This window comes from Alosa sapidissima, chromosome 20 (assembly GCF_018492685.1).
Source record: "Alosa sapidissima isolate fAloSap1 chromosome 20, fAloSap1.pri, whole genome shotgun sequence".
NCBI lineage: Eukaryota > Metazoa > Chordata > Actinopteri > Clupeiformes > Clupeidae > Alosa > Alosa sapidissima.
In genome coordinates, this window is record NC_055976.1 from 25,620,154 (window position 1) to 25,643,192 (window position 23,039).

General features: G+C 41.1%; 1 protein-coding gene across 1 annotated transcript; it reads left to right on the plus strand.

The window, feature by feature from the left end:
• Positions 1 to 11,120: 11,120 nt before the first annotated feature.
• On the plus strand, positions 11,121 to 21,055 carry zgc:152968 (uncharacterized protein LOC564848 homolog). The gene is made up of 16 exons (XM_042075236.1): positions 11,121 to 11,401; positions 11,538 to 13,183; positions 13,265 to 13,354; positions 13,532 to 13,757; positions 13,977 to 14,137; positions 14,714 to 14,854; positions 15,211 to 15,325; positions 15,529 to 15,600; positions 15,977 to 16,117; positions 16,307 to 16,420; positions 16,651 to 16,724; positions 16,884 to 16,988; positions 17,878 to 17,993; positions 18,729 to 18,867; positions 19,273 to 19,393; positions 20,170 to 21,055. Exons 1-16 carry the CDS (start codon positions 11,266 to 11,268, stop codon positions 20,259 to 20,261), a joined length of 3,489 nt encoding a protein of 1,162 aa, XP_041931170.1. The 5' UTR covers positions 11,121 to 11,265; the 3' UTR covers positions 20,262 to 21,055.
• Positions 21,056 to 23,039: the final 1,984 nt, after the last annotated feature.

A 23,039-nucleotide genomic window follows, 5' to 3' on the forward strand; every position in this document is an offset into this window, starting at 1 on the left:
CTGTTTGTTGAGTCGACATGTTTAAAAAGAAAGAAAGAACAAATAAATAAATAAAACGTGGTACTGTTGTGAGCAAGATGTCACCCTTAATACACTGTGTGCCACATACTCTGCAGTGCTCTTGGCAGGTTATCTCTTGCATCATCCCATCCTATCTGTGAAACATGACCGCAGACTGAAGCTCTGTTGCCATCTGGTGGTCCTCCTCGCTGCACTGACGTTAAGTACGGAAGGTAATTTCACAAGCCGATGCAGAGAGGTGTTTTTGCACGGGTAATTTTTCTCCACAGGAAAGTGAGTTTGTGATTAGCATGGTAATGACATTCACAAAAGGCCCATCTTGCACTCTTGAGCATGCATACATTAAACATTCAGCGCCTCTCTCATCTCTCCTTCCTTCCTTCCACTCTCTCTCTCTCTCTATCTCTCCCTCCTTCTCTCTTCCTCTCGCTCCCTCTCTCTTTCTCTTTTTCTCGCTCTCCCTCTCCTTCTTATTCATGACTGACAGCTCGTGTCTCATGATATACACTACCTCATGGGCTCCAAGCACAACAAACAGGCGAGTGGGGCCGCGCTGCCGTGATGAATGCTGTCTGCGCTCAAACACCCACGATGCACATCTTGTGGTGCCGCACCGCACCGTGTGGCAGCGGCATCACCGCGAGCTACCGAAGCTCCTCGTCCCCCCAGCCATGACACACACCACATGCTCAGGGCTCCGAGCCCACCGCGTGAGAGATGCCGGCTCCGGCTCGGGGCAGGAGGATGGGAGTCATTCATCGTTCCCTTAATGTACACCCTTCGCCAAGGCACACTCATCAGATGTATGATATACATGCACACATGATATACGCTGACAACCGCTCGAAGCTGTGGAGGTAATTGAAGACCATTAATTTTGCCTCGCCAGGTATCTTTTGAGAGACAATTTATAGTGTCACACTGGGGCCGCCCTGCCTGGATATTTTTCAATACTCGGTAAATGGTAAACAAAATTATCATAATTGAATGCCATATTGTATTGTCGCATCATACTTATGGGTTTAACTGCACCGTGTGTGTGTGTGTGTGTGTGTGTGTGTGTGTGTAACTGTGTGAGTATGTGTGTGTGTGTGTGTATGTGTGTAAGTGTGAGATTGGAGCCAGTACTGCCATCCAATCCAGTTGTCTATAGAAAAACACACCAGAGATTGCGTAACACAATTATGTACAAACATTAATACCAGTCAATTGTTTTGGCAACTAGCCAATAGTAATGAATTTACATAACCAGGGATATTTCCTGAAAAAAAAAAAAAGAGAAAGCAAAATCAATTTGGCCCCAGTACCTATAAGTAGTATAGGTTGTGTATGGCTTATCAGATAGGCAGTGACTCTGCTGAGGAAGGATTGGTATTATGCATCATTTTACCACGGGCATTACCAGTATCTATCATCATAGTGAAGACAAATGTCTTCGAAGGGAAACTGAAGGGAAATTGGTTTCTCAGCATTGTTGTACTTGTGAAGGGCCCTTCCAGTAATGCAGTGTGTATTGCGGTTTCAAACCAAACTGACTGACAAATGTTATAGAGGGAATGCATCAGGCAGCCTGCCATAGATGGTGCACCACACACCGCAGGAGTGGTCTTTGTTGCCACCATGTGGTAGAAGTGGTGAATAGCGGGCATGCTCATTATTACACAGAAGTGTCTGGTGAAGGTGTCCAGCTGGAAAGAGATAGAAAAATAGACATACGGGATGTGCACAAGCTTGCAAATACAGAAGGAGAACATTTGGGCATGCAATCTGTGTTTACACAAAAATGTGGACACACACACACACGAGTAAGGCAGGTGAGTGGCGAGAGGCCATGCATGCATGATGCACAATGCTGAAAATTACATCCACAATCTCGACTTCGCCATGGGCTGTAAATTTCAAATGGAATCAAGTCTCCTGTGTCAAGGTTTTATAACTCAGATTAATGGGAATAAAATAATGCGCCCTATGCCTGATTGATTCCCGTGAGTGGATTTGACGTAAAAATGTCATGCGGATGCAGTGATTGTAAAAGATCCAATGATAAGAATAGACGGGTTGGGCCACACCAAAGATGATGACTGCTGGTCATTTTATCAGGGCAAAAGCTCAATGCAGAGAGACAAAGGGAGCAAAAAAGAAAGAAAAAGTAAGACAGGAGAAAGAGTGACAGAAAAGAGGGGGTGTCATGCACTACGGCGCAAGTGGCTACAGCATCCATACCACAATAAGTCCCAAGTGCTCACCGGGGCCCAGGTTCGAGTCCAACCCGGGGCATTTTCTGATCTCACCCCATTTCTCTCTCCCACTGGCTTCCTGTCACTCAATGTCTTGAGTCCCCCCCCCCCCCCCCCCCCCACACACACACACACACATACAATACAATGTATACAAAAAAGGACAGAAAGACAGACAGAAATGTTGTGAGGACAAGGGACTGAAAGTACCAGAACATTCTAAAACAGAGTGATAGCAGACTGTTCTAGCACTGTGCTCGACTCCCCCGTCTCAAAGCCTAGCCTGTTAACAAGCATTCAGAACATGAAATCCGACCAACATCAATAGATCATCTCACCATGGTAACCAACAGTGCACAGAACATAATGGTGTGTTTTTTTCTGTCTCTCCAGCAGGGCCAGGTACTGGCCATGTAGCCCACACTGATAGATAATGTTCAAAATATGTCTGTGCAATGAATCCCCAATGAATCACCGCCAGGTCACAGGACTTGAATCATCACAGGGCAACTAAAGAAAATTAGATGGCACTTCATAACTATCGATGCTCGTTATTGATTTAGGCACATGATAAGAGTTGTTAGTTTATTTTATTATTTTCTAGGCTTTTGTAAGTAACCTAGAAAGCACTGGCTTTTTCAAACATTATATAAACATAAATCCACTGAATATTTCATAAATGGCCTACACCGTGGAATACATGTGCAAGTACAAAACAGGAATTCACTGAACATGGTATATCAACAAAAACAGCAGCATTTTCAGATGAAAGACCAAAAAACATGCAACGCATGAGGCAATATTCCCTGAAAAAAGGTCACTACCTCATGTGAGGTGCAGAGCATCAGAGACGAGCAATATGTGGATCAATGACACAGGAGAGGGAGTCAAATGTGAAAGATGAACCTCTATGTAAGCTCACAGGGGTTTGCAATGGATCATGGCAGACACACAGCTTCATTCGACGCAAGTTTGATCTTTTTCCTGAGTAAGCCACAAGTAATTCCCAGAAAGGTCATGTGATCTGGAGGGTTACATGTGGCTGTCCAATCACAACACAGAATTGCACTCCGGTTGCAACAGCTACACACTTATACAACGGTAGTGGTTCATGACACATGCAAGAACAAGAAGCAAGAGCAAGAAGCAAGAGCAAGAACCATGTTTCCTCATTAAAACTGGCCTATTGCTTTGCCAGCTCCCTACATGGTTGGAATCATTTAAGATCTGGGAATATAGGATCACTTAGGACTGCTTCAACATGACATATATGCGAGAGGGCACAATATTTTATGGTGTGGAGGGCGTGAGTGGTATAAGAGAACGAATCAATGAATGTTAAGTGCCCTCCTGTCTACTTGCCACTTGCCTATGACAAAATCCTATATGGTCAATACAAAGATCATCATACCTTTGCTCAGAGAAAAAAAAAAAAAAACCTCCCGACGAGAGAAGAGGCGAGATCCTGGATGAGCCGCTGCGAAAGGGTCTGCCTAATGCGATTCTCCGCGGCATGAGAGTCTTTCACAGACTCACCGCACCGATACAATTATGCTCTGGAGCTGTGCCGGCAGAGGTGTTGATGGCTCAATCCCCAGAAGGAGACGGAGGGAGACAGAAACCTCCTCCTGAGCTCCTCCTGGCAGGTCTCAGAGGAGCCGGAGAACAAAAAGCTCTGATGGGCTTTCAATAGAGGTGACCGGAAAGTGATGGCGGCTGGTCCCCAATGGGTTCACAGGGCAGCACAAGGCTGATATTATTACTAAGATAAACTAGCCTGCTTCAATGGCTCGTTTTCATATTTCCAACTATTATGCTTTACGTCTTCATAATATGGTTTTGCAGTATGAATGTTAAGAGAGGTCTGGGCACCATTGCAGGTTTAAGAAGGAGTTTTACTAATCCTTCCCTCGAGATAAAGATAAATTGTGGCACAAGTGTTATGTCTTGTAGGCTTTGTATGGGCACCAAATTACAGCAGTATCACACTAAGTGTTTCATTTGCATCGGTATACCTAATTACTTCAGAGTCCATAAACTGCACACCACGACAGATTAATGACTTTGTTGGAGACATTTAAAACATCATCACCTTCCAAAAATCTTTTGGTAGTGATTCAACAGGCTATACATTAGTTCCAATCAAACAGAAGCACGGGGGAGGTTCCAGTAACTACTGTACATTTGGATGAGTGATTCAACATTTAATGTACAAAACTTTAGGATACAATGAGGAAGTAGCCTGAATGCTTTGGGCAAGTCAGACTAAAAACAAACTGTTGACAAATTGAAGATATCATGATTTATAGTCACATATATGTAATCAGGCCTCTGGCTCAGCTTGAGGAGTAGAATCTCACTGCTTGCCTGTCTGTTGATTACATATGGAGCCTTGGCTTTCAGTGCAGATATAGACCCTTTCAAGAGAGTTCCATTATCAGCATCATAGTTGGCCCCACAAGAATTCCTTTTTAACATTCCATATGTTATCTTGATGCAGAGGAAGTAGATTGGGGCCCAAATAGAACGTTCAAGCATTGTTTTTGTTTTTATTGTTGAAAGGGTCTATAACTGTGCATGACTGGAGACTGAAACGGACAACTATAAATTCACATTGATTTCAATTGCACTGATTTCAACAGCGGTTGCCCAAGGGCTGGTGGCCTGAGAAGTGTGTGCTAAATTGAGGTTAATATATCTCGTACGTGAGAAATAAAATTCATCTTTTCACAGTTGACAGACATTTTTTTAACCTGTCATTATGTCTACAGAGCTCAAAATAGGATATATTGCACTGCCAGGCTAACCTGCAAGGAATGTATCTCTGTCACAGAAAACCCCGGAGACCTCCATTTTAATTGCTGTACATATTTCCATATAGAGCTCTGAGAACATATACTTATAACCTTACCAGAAATAAAATGCCTCCCTCATACCATGATGTTTGTCTGAAGATTAAATTGGAATCCTAGAGAACAAGAATTTTGAGAATCCCATTTCCATAGCAACAGCATGTGATGGTAGATTCATTCCACCATTGTGGCCCACTGATTGAATAGTGAGGTTAAAGGGTTCTTGAGGCAAAGTGGTCTGATCAGGTAAAGTGCCAATGGAATTACTTTTTGTAAACCTAGATAAATAACACTCCAAATGATTGCTGTGGTAATAATTCCTTAAAATTATACTTGTAGGCTACAAAATTACATGAAACGTAGAGACAGGTTTAAATGGATTAAATAAAATCCACTTCTACAATAGTCACTTGAACGGAACTCTACAGAATTTTTTTTTTCCACAGCAGAATTGGAGGACATCATCAACCTTTCTACTTGGACATGTTTCTTTGGAAAAAATAAATGACATTTGCTTCTGCCTTGGTCCAGGAACTTGAACATTAGACTATTTCCTTTCCTATGCATCATTTCATTGATTATCCCAACATCTAGCTAGATGTTGTGTACAGTCTTCCACTATGTGGAAAATCAGATATAGCGGGTAAATACTCATTGTCACAACACAACTACATTGTACTGCTGTTTTGGTCGACTTACCAGACCCATCATGTTTATTTTCGTATTTTCAGTGAGGTGGTGCACTGGCTCATGTGATGGCAGGATCCAGATTAACAGGTTAACAGCTGCTCCTCCTCCATCTATCTGGTATCTCCCAAATCAACCAGCAGTCTATAAGGAGCCAATTTAAACAAGACAACTTTATGCATGGGAATTGGGAAATAATGGATTCTTAATATATCTATTGTGTGCAGTAATATATTTAATATTTATCAATTCACTCGTCTTTCACCACATACAATACATAGTTCATACTAAATAATTTAATAGTACCAAACATAGTGATGTAGCATTTAGTTGCTATGGAGCTCAGCTCTGGAACCAACTTCCAAATCACATCAAATATGCTCCAACTATTACCTGTTAACATATGTAAAGACTGTTAATGATGCGTTTTATGACAGTTAATATATTTATTTGAATTTCTTTTCTCTTTGAATTTCTCTCTTGCGTTATCTAATAGAAAACATTCTGAATGCTTGTTAAATGTTTTCAATCTTGCTAGAGGTGACAACTCTAAACATTTTTGGAAAGCATTATCTACCTCTATTAAACATGGCACCTTGTTGGCAGGTGTCTTGCAGATTACACAGTACTTGAATAGACACATAGGATGGGAATGATTTAATTAGATATTATCTGCAATGCTATTTTCTGCACATCCTTTCCTTTTATAATTTCAGCCTCCAGCTACTAGTTGTCAACACTTGGCAACACCTCAGTCCATCGCTACCCCAGCTATGAGAAATGGAGTGTCTCAAAACTGTCTGGCTCTGTGAATATCTTGTTTATGCCCAACAGGGCAACTCTTAATCCAACTTTGACACGCTCATAAATCCATAAACTGATATTATTGCCATAGTATGCCATAGCAGCTGTGGGAGCAGCCCAAGTTCAGGTCATATAACAGACATGGTGTGCCCAGAGGACACAGGCTTGCACCCTGTTTACCCTGCATTCATATTGACATGTCCTTGAGCTGGACATTAGAAGCCAGCTGCTTCCAACAGTCTGGTTAGAGCTTCACAAAGCTGCCTGCTCCAGTCCAGTGTGTGGAAGGTGAGATATGACATTAACTACAGAGCATTTATGGGAGTAGCGAAGGTGATGCAGCAGCAGACGTATGCTGTCACTGTAGAGGAACAATATGAGTAACCCATATGTATACATTATGTCTCAACAGTTGTTCGCTTTTATTTCAATTTATCATACACATTATTGTGTGTGGGGAAGTGGTAACACTAACTTAATAGAGCATCACTCATTTTAAGCCTTTGTGTTATACACTAAGAAATTCTGACGAGTGCATATGCATTTGATTTGTTTTGGATGAATGCAACATAAAATATGAAATTGTGTAATTGTTATCAGATTCAAACAATTATGCTTTATGTTTTCAAATACAGTGTTTATAACTTTCAAAATATATTTGTGCAGTGAAAATTCTTAAAAATAAGGGTAGGATGTTAAGGTCTATGTGGGGGAAAGTGTCTTCCTCATGCAGACGTCATTTGTCATCTTTATGATACTCTTTGGTCCAGGCCACAGGAGGTCGTTGAAGGATATGGCTTCAGTCCTTAAAGGTGACAGACAGCACAAGCCATTGAGATATAGAACCAGGGAGAGGGAGGAAGTTCCGGCCTCATTCATTTCAATGGCTGAAGCTATGCTTGCTAAATCAGCCAAAAGTATACTCAGTTGGCAGCTGCCATCTTAAAAAATTGTGTCCACATGTGGTCCACCCTCGTTTTCACAAACAAGCCAATTGCTTATAATGCCAGGAAGGCTCTTTGCCAGCTCATATATTTCCGGTGGAGCGTCAGCTGTGTTGTAGCGGCTATTGTTTTAGTGCACCTGTTTACATGGACCTGGCTGGGACCTGGATTGGTGATTGATCATGTTAAGATGCTGAAGGATTTATGAATGTGTCAAAGTTGAATTAAGATATTCACAGAATACAACAGAAGGTGCCATTGCAACACAGCTGATGGTCCAAACGGAAATATATGAACTGGTTAAAGAGCCTTTCTGTCATATTGGCAATTAGGCAATAATTAGATGCCACATAACCCATGGCCAAAAATGATGTTGTCCAGTCCATGAAGATTAGCTGATCCTGGAAGTTGACAGATGAACCAATCCACATAAGGTGGGTTTACATGGACATGCTTTTCTTTTATCATTCCGATTTCACTATTCGATTGAAAAATTTGTGCCGTCTGTTTTAGGGCTGGGCGATATGGACCAAAACTGATATCCCAATATTTTGGGGCTGATTGGCGATATACGATATCGATACGATATTGATATTTCAAACAGAAAGAGCGAAGTGCTTCATATATTCACTCAACACAACTTATGACAACACAGCCAGTTTTAATTATATTAATTTCAGACTGCTCTAACAGAGCTGTGCAAGAAAGTGTAAACAATAACATAGGCCTACAATAGGCATAGGCTACAGTTGCTCTGATAAAGCTGTGCAAATAACAAAAGACCAAAAGTTGACCCTGACTGACAACGCAGGCCTACATTGTACTGCACAATGTAATAGGCTATTTTGGGCACAACAATATTGAAAAAACCTGCAGTTTTGTCACACAATGCAGTTTTTTTACCTGTAAGGGTTTGATAGGGCCTAGATGACAAGCAAATGTAGACTATGATGGCCTAGACATGTTGCTATCAACAACAAAAATATTTTTAAACAATTAGTCTACTTAAACAACGTAACTGAGTCACTCATCAAGAGTGTGATAGACACTACCGTCGTTTTGTATGCGTTCATTTTTGCATGTTCCGGTTCGTAAGAAAAATCCCTATGCACGATTGAATGGGGTTTCAGGAATCATAAAAAATGATGCCCTAACTGCTCGCGAGTCGCGTGCATATCCTCTTAATAAAATCAGCGTTTAGGTTGTCTCCCTGAGGACTTTAGATCTGTTACTGTCGCTAAACGCAAGCATTCATCAGTGTATTTAAATTAGCTAGGCTATGTACCAAAAATGACATTTTACCGTGAGTCGAAGAGCTGTAGCTGCTAAACTTAAATCTGCGTGTACAAAACCGCTTGGAGCGCCAGTGGAATTTTGATTTCACAACGAGAATTCTCGGTCTAGCCGTTGATGTGCCGACGGCATAGGCATCAGCACCAACCTCTGATCAAGGTAAACAAAATCAGTGTCCGTCATGCTTGAAAGTTTGTAGTGCTGCGAGGGAGAACGTGCACACGCAAGGGGCGCAGTTGAGCAGAGCTGCGGCTATCTGAATGGTCTGAACACAGAACAGCAAGTGGCTTTGATAAAATGGCCCATTATTTGACATAATACCGGTATTACGATATTGTCTCAACTACATATCGTTTTCAAAAATATATCGGTCGTAGTCGTAATACCGATATATCGCCCAGCCCTAGTCTGTTTACATGGAGTACATCCTATTCTCCAAGATAGCAAGAGGCTGGCGGACCACTGTCGGTCCATTGGGGGCATAGCTGGCGGTCCGCTGGCATTTTACTTATTGGTTCTCTAGTGGTCCGCTGGCGGGTTGCAGACAAATTGCCCAATATTTTGCCACTATTGGTCTAAATATTTTTCATTTGTTCAGTTATACTCCATATATCATTTTATTAACTTTTCTTAATATTCATGACAAGTTAAATTTAAAGAGATGGTGGTCCAACGGCGGACCACAAGTGGCACACGAATGAACAGGTATGATAAGGGATCTGGAATCCATGCATTTCCACGGAATTATTTTTGGAATCTGATCCCTTATCATACCTGTTCATTCGTATTCTTCGCTGGACTTATCGTGACTAAATTCAAGATGGCGGTGAACGGTAAACTTCCTGAATGTACTGTCTGTATAAATAATCTTGTAAATAAACTATCAGGGCTTTTTCAAAGTTCTCAATGTCTCGTTTTAAATGTCAGGGCCCTCGGAAGTCTACCAATGAAGTGTGGAGCTACTTTGAGCCTCGTAAATGGTGTAAAACAGATTTAATTGCATGGCTAGCCCGATGCCCGAGGGACCCCCATTGAAAACCTGTTTGTAGCATCGGCTAACTAGCGCTAGATTTGGGAGTGCAGGGGACAAGCCGAGATGAGCTATGAGATAAAAGTTCGCACTCGGTATCATGTTTCAACACACTTTAGGTACAATATCACACCGAACTTCTCCTTTAACTGGCTGACCTGAACCCTTCTGCCAGTGGTCCACTGTACAGTATAACCAGTGCACTCTAGGCTACTGTAGGCGTTACAAAAATAACTGCAAACTTTGGAATTGTTCGCAGTTCATCTTTTGGACATGAACACTTCACTACACTGTACTTTACTGCAGAAATGCATTTTGGTCATGGAAATGTTCTTGTACTCCACTGTATGACAAACATAGTTTTTTTGTCCCAAAACTTCAGTGCATCCTATTTCCTTCAGTGGTTGTGCAGTCAGTCATTTTCTATTTTCTAATATGGACAGCTAACATGGCTGATATATTGCACATTTGAAGGGACGATTTCCCTAATTCTATTTCTTCAAGAATTTCTAGAAACTTTGCTAGACGTGGTGGCAAGTGAGAGTTTAGCATTCTCAGCACAACTTTGGCTGACCTGTTAATTTAATGGAAACTGTGGGTGTTGATTTGGACCTCAAATGCAACATCGGATGAAGTTTGCTCAGTGCACATCTTAAAGTATTAACAAATGCAGCCTTTAGTTCTTCCTCGATTGTTCACCAAATTGTTGTTATTGTTTATTTCTCACCCTTTTAGAGCAACTAAATTGTTCATGTGAAACATGTTATTTAAAACAAGCTGCTAGGAATAAATCGGAATATCAGAGGTATAGACCTACCATTGTGCCATTTTATGGAGTAGCCTATTCAAATCAAAAGGATAACCAATCCTCACGCATTTGATTGGTGTAAGAGCGCGTGGAGCATTAAATGAATTAATCTCACTCTTAATGTGTGAGAGTTGGCAACTCTCATGTGAGGGTGCAGCTCTGTAAATATACAGGTATATTATGGTTATTGGTTTCTAAAGCGACAAATAAAACAATACAAATTATGCCAACGAATACCCAACAATGCCTTGACGTTTTAGGAATTACGCACAGCCCAATTCCATGTTTTTTCGGCTGTGTTATTCCATGTCCCTCTTAATATTAATCTATCAGTTAAATTCCCCTACCGACATCGTAGGCTAATTGACAACAGGTGCATTCTATCAATGCTTAAAATGATTAAAATCTTGGTCAGCTGACCTGTCACTTCAGTCGTACTCATCCCCACGTGTCTTCCGTGTGCAGTTATTCCTCCACATTTTCCACCGCTAGTGTTTCGTCGTCTTCTATAAAAACGCGGTGGAACTTATAAGTGTTGGGCACAGTAAGGCCTATAAGACTTGAAACGTAACATTACGTTGTTGTAATAATGTTTCCTTCTACTTCACTCCTTTCTGAATTTGAATGCCCTCTTTATCAACGCGGTCGTTGTAATCGACCCTTTTGCAAGTACCAACATGAGGACCGTCCAGGTAATGGGAATGTTTCTCCCATAATAACGCGAGGTAAGCCACTCAATATGTCAACAGATTGAGTGTTGATCCGCCCTTCAGTTACACCGAATATTTAGATTTGGTTTTCACTGCAGTTTGCACCTGTTGGGAGATTTTGTGACCGTAATGCTTTCTGTTATGTGTCTAGGAGTTGAAAGGCACCATGGGTCTTCTTGTGAAACATTAAGCACCCAAGAAGATAACGGCGCTTGCTTACTAGAACTTGAAAAAATTAAAAAACAAATTGAATCAGTCAAATGTGAGGTTGAGCAACAACAGAGAAAGCTGTCTCATTACAAGACTAGAAAAAATGACCAATACAGGATGTGCACATCTGTGTCCAAAAGTAAAAATAAAATTGCAGCAAACAACCCAAGTGCCAACAAATATGTATTGGAGAAATCTAGGCCCCTTACTGATTTGGAATATGATCCTTGTTCAAATTTTTCCTCTGGCTTATTGTCAAGCACTTTATCAGATTGTAGTGTCAAACCGTGTAAAGACAAAGAGATTGCACTGGAGCAATGCAAGAAAAAGGATAATCAAAGTAATGACCAAGAGACAAAAATATCTCATCATTCTGATGACTCCGATGATGGAACACTTGTAATTGATGTGCCATGTTTGGAGGAGGATCCACGAGGTCTCAAGGGAGTTGCACAAACCATGTCCACTGAAGCCAAACCCACAGAATCTCCCCCAAAGGAAATCCGTGAGGCTAAACAATGTATAGCTCTCTCTAGTGACTGTGCGCTGTCCACGCATAAAAACCTGCAGACAAATGAACAATGTGAGAAAGAACTACTTAAATCACCTGTGAAAAGTTCAGAAGAAGCAAAGACCAGAAATGGAAAAGTATTGCATTGCTTTGAAAGAGGCAGAGAGATTGCGGCATCAAGTTTACCAGATGCTGGTCTGTCTGCAACTAAAGAGGGAACAGAAATCAACCATGGTACTTCACGTTCTCATCACAAAGAAAGGGAAGAAAGGCCTAATATTGAGAATGTTCTAGATGACCTTTCTGCTTGTCTTGACGATCTGAGGAATCAGAGTGAAACAATTGGCTGTACAAGTGACCTGGAACTAGTTCCGAAAATGAATGGAAATGCCTTGGATGTCGGTAATCAAAACGAAGACCTGGAATTCTGTAGTCTCCAGCAAGAGCTACAGGTCCAGATTGACAGTCTAGAAAAGGCACTGGAGGGACCCAACAAAAATCACCAATTTCCTCTTCTCCCCACTGCACCCCAAAGTCATATTCAACACACTGTGGCACCTAAAGAAAACCTGCAACTTTTTGACCACCAAACCACTTCCTTATTTCCTTCAAAACACACCAGGAGCAGTGGTCAGGATGTTGAATGTTTCACAGGCTCGTACTGGACCTCAGTGCAAAATGTTAAAAACGAAACAGGTACTTCTAAACTTCCTGCACCTTCATTCATGACTGCACAGCACTTGGATGGGGGGCAGAGTGTACAGTCTATAAGATGTCTAGATGCAGCGGTGACCGCGTCAAACCCCAACCGGTTTCAGATGCTAAAGAAGCCAATGGGTGAACCAAGTGTTGGGTATGTTGTCCATCAAGCCCCTGCGGTACTTCGTCCACCAGCTGCAGCCACAGTGCCCAGAAGAATGGAAAAAGAGGAGACCGACATTTTCTCAAGTTCTGAGGAGGAAGAGCTCAATTACTCTGACCTGGATTTGTCTGAAAGTGACCCGATGGAAGAGTGCTACAAGATTTTCATGGAGGGAAATAAAGATGGTGATTCCGGCATCCAGGATGCTTCCCCTGTAAGTTGAATGAGATTTGTAATGGCTTTCCATGACAGGGGAGGACTGAAAGCAGATGCAGTAATTCACTACTTGTTTCAGGTGCAAGCAGGTAAACTTGCAGAGGCTGACCTGAAACTGAAAATGGACAGTGGACAGAAGAAAAGAATGGCCCATACACCAAAATTTGAGGAAAGTGAAAGTCTTGCTGAACTGTATTGTTCTCTAGCTTGAAATGCTATTTGTAGTAGTAATAGTTTCACCTTCACAGAATATTGTACCGGTATTCTATATTAATTTTATATGTTACATTAATTTGTTTATGCGATTGTTCATTATGTGTGTTCTTGGTGTTTTTTAATCACTCAGGCAGCCCCTACTAAACCCAAACCACAGGTGATCATCCCCCTGCGAGGTGAAGCATCTCTGATGACCTCAGCACCTGTGAGAAGGCCACAGCCACAGCAGCAGTTTATCCATCGGCAGCCGTCTGTGCTGACCACAGCAATCAGGGGCATCCAGGGACCAGGCCCCTCCATTGGGCATATCAGCAAATACGCCCAATTCACTTCACACCCCAGCCTTCCACAAAATGGTATTCATTCATAGATGTTCTGAGGAACTGGTTTTGGTGTGAAAAGATGGCATTGGTTTCAGGTTTCCTGGACATGGAGTGAGTCCTAGACTAAGAGCACTTCTGTCTCCTCTGAAATCAAGTCTTTAGTCTAGGACTAGCCTTACTGCATGTCCAGTAAAACCAACCCATACTGATTGTGGCTGTATGCAAAGCTAATGGTCTTTCAAATCTTCTCAGCGTGTGTTAACATCATACCAGTCGGAACCACCGTCCAGCTGCCTCCCAACATGCACTTCATTCTCCCTCATGGGCACTACATGCCCATGACTGTGTCTATGCCCATGACTGTGTCTCCCCCCGTAGTGATGCCACGGGCTGTGCACCTTACGCCCGCTAAAGTAAGCCTGCCTGCCGCTGTCTATTCATTTTGACTATACATGTATACAGTGATGGTCAAGTGTTGGCACCCATGCTAAAGTTGATTAAAAAGAGGAATATAAATCATCATTTTGAAAATTTTTAAAAGGCCAGTTATTTCATGGATCCAGGATACTATGCATCCTGATAAAGTTCCCTTGACCTTTGGAATTAAAATAGCCCCACATCATCACATACCCTTCACCATACAGAGATTGGCATGGTGTTATTTCAGTTAGCCTAGTTGCTGGTTTGATTTGCATTGAGCTCAATGAGCATCATGGCCTTTAAAAAAATAATAATCTATTAAGATCATTTTCCAAAAGATTTTTTTTTATTCCTCTTTATAGTCAACTTTAGCATGGGTGCCAACACTTTTGACCATCACTGTATCTCTGATGTTCGCCTACAAAAAGGACCCAAAACTGTCATCTTTGCCCATAGGAGATCCACTTTTGGGTCCTTTTTGTAGGCGAACTTCAGAGGCCTATGAACTTAGTAGACAGTTGACCATTTTGTTTTGTTAGAATGCGTGTCTTTTGCATTTCCCTCTGAAGCCAGTGCAAGTCAAACGCAAAGCAAAAGAGAGGAGTGAAGTGGGCGTTAAGGTCCCACACAACGTGAGGCAGCGCTATGTCAACCTTTTTGTTGAAGAGTTCCTGAAAACCTCTGCCACTGTGCCTGAAGCTTTTGAAAAGGTATGAACTAAGCTGAGTGCATATTTCCCTTATTAATAATATGTGTACACTGCACACGCAACACTAGCAGTGGCTTCTCTTGCCCTGCATATCCACATATTTGTATGTAATATAGACCCTTTCAACAATAAAAACAAAAACAATGCTTGAACGTTCTATTTGGTTCCCAGTCTACTTCCTCTGCATTAAGATAACATATGGAATGTTAAAACAGAAGCCTTGTGGGGCCAACTAGATGCTGATAATGGAACTCTCTTGAAAGGGTCTATACACACATTCATCAAGACGAGCACAGTGAACTGTAGATTAAATGTGAAATACCTGCTAAACTGTACTCGACTTCTCCATTTTTACAGGCTTTAGTTGAGGAGAAGTCTGTGTATGAACGCAGCATCAACAGACTGAAGTATCTGAGTGTAGCTGTGAATGCCCTGAAGAAACTGAAGAGCCAAAACAGTGTGCCCTCCAAAGGTTAGTCTCTGCATAAACTAGATCTGCCGTTGCACAATCCAGAACCGTTGTCTTATCTCTTTACCTTAACACAAAAACTACAATTACATTTATAAATCTGTTTCTACTCATGAGGCTCATTTGACTCAAATAACACAGAACTGCTCTGTTGTACTCTGTAAATGGTCTAAAGTTGAAGTTGTTTTTGTTGTCTTGCTTGGCAGGTGGAACAGAGAATACAGCAAAAGAATCCAAGGGCAACATAGCACTCAAAGCCTGTGCGCTTCATGGAGCAGGTGTTGAATCAGATGCCTTATCCAGACAGTTTCAGGGGCTGGGTTGCATTGCCCTGACTGCTAAATGACTGCTCTGGCTTACCGTACTAGCATCTTCTCCTTTGTTAAGGATCTGTGATCTTACTACCAGTCCATACCACTCCTTATCAGTAGAATGTGCCTGTTTTGTGTCTTTTGTTATGCTATGTTATTGTTTAATCCTCACAGTGAGTACAAAACATTTCTTTTTCCCCAATGAGAGCGTTTCATAACCCATTTGATGTACAGCACTTGTGCATCTATGCAATACTATTGGAGTTCTGGATAAAAAAAAATAAAAAAAAAGTGAATTGGTTCTGATTGAGTGACGTGGGTGTCTTGTTCCCCTCTCCCAAAGGAGATTGTGCTCTTCATGAGAGTCTGAAGGAGCACATCCTGTCTGATGACATGCTAAGGAAAAACGGCTATCCTTTTCAACACCCTGGCCACCCTGGCTATGCTATGCAGTGTGGTGAGAGGAAAAAGACCATGGCTGACGGTAGGTCAGATGTTGGAATTTGCCTACTGCAACATCCACTTGGACCTTTAAAGAATAAAGAGATACTAAAATGGCCCAAGATGCTTATTCTATGAAAGTGAATTATACATTTGCAAAGACCCATTCATAGTTAAAAAAATTATAGCATTTGTGTGTGTAAAGGAAAAATATTTCCTGTTGTCTTAACAGCATTGAAAAGAATCTGCTGCCGTTGTGGCTCAACCTTTTCTGTCAGCCAAACAGGAAAACACACTCGGACAGAGGAGTGCACCTACCACTATGGAAAAGTTGTTGAAAACAGGGGTGAGTTTGTGTGTGTGTGTGTGTGTTAGATTCTCTTTTACTTAGAGCTTTGGTGTTTTGATATTTGTCAATGCTAAACTCTTTTTTTGAGCAGAGGCCTCTGTCTGATGGTTTCTCTTGTTCATGCCAGTGCCTGTCTGATGATGGTCTCTCTTGTTCATGCCAGTGCCTGTCTGATGGTCTCTTGTTCATGCCAGTGCCTGTCTGATGGTTTCTCTTGTTCATGCCAGTGCCGGGCGGCGTGGAGTCCCGCTACAGCTGCTGTGAGGCCACGGCGGGGGCTTCTGGGTGCCAAGTGTTCAAGGTTCAACAGCAACTTCTCACACTATTAACACTGACATAACATGTACTTTAGAAACATACACGTGACTCATATAACTATATGTAGAGCATGTGAAGTGTGTGTTAACTATATGAAGCGAACAATATGTTTATGTGCACGGGATCTGCTTGTGATTGACAGCTTCATGTCCACGACGCCTGCAGCCTGTCTGGCTTCGTGAGCACCGTGCCGGCAGCCTCGTCTGAGCGGTGCTGTCCAGGAGTCTATGCGATAGACTGCGAGATGGTGAGGAGCTCAGTCAGTGGTCACCTTTGTCTGCTTACTGATGGTCAGGGACATGTATGACTATGCATCTTACTGGTAATGAGGGTGCATAGTGTGAGTGATTATTTCAAGCTCACGTTTTTTATTTTTCTGTCGACTTCTGCTTTCCCTTGAGCTACAGTATCTTTATGTGAAAATGTCCAACAACGCACATTGCCTGTGATAATGAATGTTTCTTATTCTATTGTTGTTTTATGTAATACATATTTCCCTTTATGGTTTTAACATGAAAATGAAGAAAAATATATCTAAAGGGTTTTTAGGAAACCTACAATATGCTGTTACAACTCTGTTACCATGAAAAGCAGTTTTTCCCCTCTATCAATTAACGCCAAAAATTAAAATAATACCCAAAGGAAAGCACCTTGGTAGGACACTTGATTTAGTATTTCATTTGAAAATGTTCATATAATATATATGAATTACAACATATTACACATTTTAACATGAGAATATGGAAATATTCTCATGTTAAAATGTGTAACTCCGTTACCGATATGGTAACAGAGTTTCAGCAAAGTCACAGAATTCTTAAACGGCCACACACACTTGATTTTCTGTTACCGAGAACTTTCTGGCTTTACAATCATATAAAGATTTAATTTCACCAGACGATTTTGTGTTACCATTTAAGTACATGCAGGCACATACAAACTGACATTGTTAATACATTTTGGTTCATTAATTGCTGAGTGGCACCAAAAAATCTAGTGGGAGTGTAACTCCGTTACAGTGATCTTCCTCACAGGTTATTTTTGGAAGTTGAAGTGTATTTTAAATACCCCTTTTATATTTTAATAATTATTTTTGTATGTGTATTATTCTTTGCTTGTTTGCATGCCCTTCTCAGTGTTACACAACACAGGGTCTGGAGCTGGCCAGAGTGACTGTGGTCAATTCCAGCCTGCAGGTCATCTACGACACCTTTGTCCAACCTGAGAGTGAGGTCATTGATTACAACACCAGGTACACCCATACTACCAGACAAATCAAGTGAACAGACGAGTGAAACTCTGCCGGACACGCTGAACACGTCAACACAAATAACACGAGGTGCTCTAAGCGATGTCATGTTTTTTAGGTGTAAATATTTTTGTCACATTCAGCAAACATCACCTCACCATCCGCTAGCTGCCTGTGTCCTGAATACACTGTAACAAAAACGCGATCTCTGTGGACAACCCAGGCTCCAAAAACGGCCACAAAACTTGGGCAAACCTAGCCCATAAAAACACATACTGTAACAAACTGTTCCACCAAATCACCAACGAGATGCGCCTTTAGGAGAGTTTCAATTGAACGGGAGGGAGGAGGAGGAAGTAGCGAGCTAGCTTTCTGTTTTGTTTGAACGTCAACAGAAGTGACGTTACCCAGTATCGCTTAGAGAGCCTTTAACATGCTCTTCCCTCCTCTACCTCCACTTTCTCCTCCTACTTTGACTAGCACGTATAACATCGGCACTCTAATCCTCTAGTAATAGTACTGACGGATGCAGTAGTAATGCCGAGCTAAGGTCTAAGCGTCAATATTCTCTTTCTATAAGTCGCTTTGGATAAAAGTGTCTGCTAAATTAATACATGTAAATGCATAGATGGGCTAAATGTGGAAAATAAACAAATAAAGAATGAATGAATTGAATATTGATTGTGACTTAAGACTTTTGAGATGGCTGTGTGTTACACACCTGTGTGTCCTGTTTAGGTTCTCTGGTGTTACTGAGAAGGATGTGAGAGCCACCAGTGTCCATCTGAAGGACGTTCAGAACACGCTTCTGAACTTCATCACTTCAGACACCATCCTGATTGGCCATGAGCTGGAGAATGACCTCTGTGCCCTTAAAGTGAGTGTTTAATAGCCAGTCTTTTTATTTATTTATTTATTTATTTATTTATTTATTTATTTATTTATGTCATCGTCCCTTATACAACTACTTGTTGGGCCACAGGAACTTGAGTGTTAACAATGCCACATACATACTGTAGGTTCAATTCTAAGTGTGCAAGCATGATCAAGCAGCTGAAAGTGAAGGCATGGTAGCATTTTATCAACAGATGAGTATAATGTAGTAATGAAGAATACATTATTATATACCTAGATGACCTGTGTGTCAAGTCAAATGTAATAATTTAAATAGCCCTGCATTTAATGGCTCTGACACTATAACTATCCTTCATGGCATGGTTGTGGACACCTCTGTCTGTCTGTCTGTCTCAGTCACTATAACAACTGTTGCTACCCATTGCAGCTCCTTCATGGCATGGTTGTGGACACTTCTGTGGTGTTTCCTCACCGGCTGGGGCCTCCACACAAGCTAGAGTTGCACCACCTAACTGCTGACTACCTCAGAAGGATCATCCAGGAAAGTGGTACGTTCTGCTGACTCTGTGCAGGCAGAAACACAGAGGAGTAAAACTGAACTCCCTGTGGATGACTGAAGCCATTTGCCGTATTTGTATTCACTTACACATCTTGTAATTACTTCACAACCTGACTTGAGCACTGGTATATACAGGTTGTTTATGATGAAGTATGTGAAACTACACAGGAAATGCATGGTGCAAGAATATGGTTGTGGTCATCATATATTCATATTTAGTCACACTAACAGAACAAGCAGCATTATTGTAAGTCTCCTGTTATTAAACCAATGCTGGAGTATGTGGCTGCACAATAGTTTTATGAAAAGTAAAGGTAAGGTTTTGAAAATGTGTGAAATGGCAGACTCCATCAAACAGTGGACTTCACTATAACTCACTCAGTGTAAAACGAGCAGGTCTGATAGAGGTATTATGTCCCATGTAATAACTAACATCAGGTGACCAGAGGTGTGTTCAAATTCCTTGAACAGATGCAAACATTCAATGTAAACATTTTTTTTTTAAATTAGATAAATTCGAACGATTTTGTGTGAACATTTCATCTCAGCATTAACTCTCCATCCAACTCATGATGTTTGTGGAGAAGTGTTTCCTCAAACTATTTGCGAGTGTTCACAAACATTGGCGGAAAACCCAGGGCAAACAGAAAGCTGTTTGCACACATTTATTTATGCTTGTGAATTTGAACGCCCCTCAGGACTTGTCACCTTCGTCACAGTCGTCATTGGTGTGTCTGACCGTCCTCCTTCTCCCCTGTCATACAGTGGACGGCCATGACACAGGCGAGAACGCAACAGCGTGCATGGAGCTGATGCTCTGGAGGGTCAAGGAAGATGCCAAAGTGAAGAGGTGGTGAAAATGTTGCCTGCGGGCAGAGCATCAAAATGTCCACCAGAGGGGGAGATGGTTCCACACTGGCCCTATATAATGGCTGCTTCAGCGCTACAGCCACATCAATTTGTATACCTCATCATGAACATATCCATTCTCTCGATGTGTGGACTTCTCCCATGAGAGACATATTTCAGTTACACAAAAAGAGTTTTTGAAAGATGGTTTATTTGTGAAAATCAGAAAAAGAGTTCTTGGTGGGGGGAATAAAGGTTATGGTATTGTCTTTGAAGAGGCTTTGAACATGGAACACCAGGTCGTGAAAAATGTTGGCCTTGCTGAGTTCCTTTTGTTAACATAATGTTCGTCCATTTTCTTCCGGTTTTATTTTTTGTTTGTGTTTTATTTTGCAATATTTATTTTAGCCTTATATGCCAAATTATGTAAATATGAGTGGACATAAGAAATATCACACCTGGAAAAGCACAGATTGATGTGTACTTTCATAGTAAATGGGGGCACAAATAAATTGAGCTGTCTGGCATTTGTTTGAAATGTCACATCTACACTTAATAGGCTGTTAATAAGGAAGATGGGAACACCAGCTGTAGCTAATTAATTCATCTAACTCTAGCAGTGTGAAAAGTTTATTAAAATCTCTGCTTGTTTTGATTGAGAAACGTAAGTCACAGCCATGTTATCAGAGAGATGTTCCAGTGTTAAATGTCAAATTAGCTGAACAGTGACATTGTATTGTGCATCAATACAGATTGTGTCTGAACTGTAAGTGTTTCCATAAGTTAGCTATGGAGTTTTTACCTTGGTATACATGGACCATATTTCACATACCTGTAGGGGGGGAACTAGTTCACAGTTTTTCTTGATTGCTTTGACTTGCTTAAGGAAACTGGGATCCACTTGGTCTTAATGAACACTTTCTTTGCACAGCAGAAGTCATCTCTTGCGAATGTGTTCAACATTTTCGTTGGGTTCACACATTTCTCACACCCTTTTGCAAAACAGTTAACACAGATATCATTCAAAAACTCCAAACTCTATTGGTTTTCCCATGCTAAACAAAAGGAAAACATCTTTTCACAGGTGGTATAGATTCCTTGCGTAAGTCTGAATCTCTGATACACCTGTGTGAAACTCCTTTGCACAATTCTTCAATCAGCAATCATTCATTATCCATAAGAGATGCCATGTCTGTTCTGTGTTGCTATTTGCAAGTATGGATCTAATGCACATTTAGACAAAGTACCGTATTGCCTATTTGGTGAAGAAAACAGTACAGGTGTTTACTGTAGGTCTATTTCGATGAAAAATGACAAGTTGTAGTTCTATGAAATATGTCTTGCCTGGCCCCAGCAGTGGCGCGACAGGCTGGGGCACCGTACACCGGCGACCCGGGTTCGATTCCCGCCCCGTGGTCCTTTCCGGATCCCACCCCGACTCTCTCTCCCACTCACTTCCTGTCTCCACTGTCCTATCTAATTAAAGGCATAAAAAGCCCAAAAAATATACTTTAAAAATGTGTCTTGCCTAGGTGTTTACTGTAGGTCTTACATGTCAATGACAATTACATCTTGGGAGGAATGAATAAATTATTTTTTATTCAGTACATTTCGTCTTCACAGTTTCTTCTGATACCAGAAAAATGAAAAAGAAATGGAACAGACATAACAAAAATGAGAACTAGATTTTGCATTTTGTTGTCCAGTGTGTGATTGATTGAAATAATAATAATTTATAGCAAAACCACAGCAACATACTGTATTCACAAATACAGTACACATTTCTCCCAAAAACGAGAAGCTGTGAAAATCACAATCTTGTTACAGTGCAGACAAAAAGATCAGGGGCCGGATTCACAAAGCCTTCTTAAGACAAAAATACTTCTTAAGTGGTGCTTTCTTCTTATCTTTTGTCTTAAGAACAATTTTAAGAAGATTTGATATTCATGAATAAAGTTCTTATGATTTTTCTTAACTTTCTTCTTAAGATGTTTCCTAAGAAAACACAAATGAGATTCTTGAAAACAAAGTTCTTACATTTCTTCTCAATTTTCCTCGTTATTTAAGACAACCCTGCACCTGTCTTAAAAATGTTAGTGTAAAGTTGAGCCTCTTAAAGTCATTCATATAAAAACATTTAACAGTTTTATGGTCATGGTCTATAACATCAATTGCTGTGAGATCAAATGAATGATTGTTGGTGCCAGGAGTCATTTTAAGACACATTCTGTCATTTGCCATGTACAGCAGCGCCAAATAACTGACAAATATTTGACTGACAATTGATTTTATTGAGTTGCACTGACAAAAATAGAACTTAATAGTAACCTGTCAATCGGCAAAAGGGTTCAGCAGTGGTGTAATGAAAACAATGGAATCTAATGTAATCGAGCAGTGGTGTGCAGGGTTGAAATGAAAACAATGGAATCTAATGTAATCGACCATTGAAAGTGTGCCACACTCATGTCGGCACCTATTTGCAGAGGCTTTTAGTATCTACGTAAGAAACTGCTGATCTCCTGGGACAGTCCCACACAACAGTGGTTTGCTGACTGCTCTGTAGCCATGCCCAATCACGGCAATGGTATTGCCTCTCTCAACTATCAAAAATATCACAACCCAGATAGCAAGAGGCTGGCGGACCACTGTCGGCCCACTGGGGCCAGGTCGGTTCTCTGGCAGTTCACTGGCGGGTTGCCGACAAATGGCGCGATATTTTGACGCTCTTGGTCTAAAATCTTTTTAATTTATTCAGTTATACTTCATCCATCATTTTAATAACATGT

Bases quoted from the DNA above. Each gene is read 5' to 3' on its own strand.
- zgc:152968 (XM_042075236.1), top strand. From the start codon at position 11,266: ATGTTTCCTTCTACTTCACTCCTTTCTGAATTTGAATGCCCTCTTTAT. The intron at 11,402-11,537 runs GTAAGCCACTCA...TTATGTGTCTAG, and splicing joins TTCTCCCATAATAACGCGAG to GAGTTGAAAGGCACCATGGG. The intron at 14,855-15,210 runs GTATGAACTAAG...CCATTTTTACAG, and splicing joins TGCCTGAAGCTTTTGAAAAG to GCTTTAGTTGAGGAGAAGTC.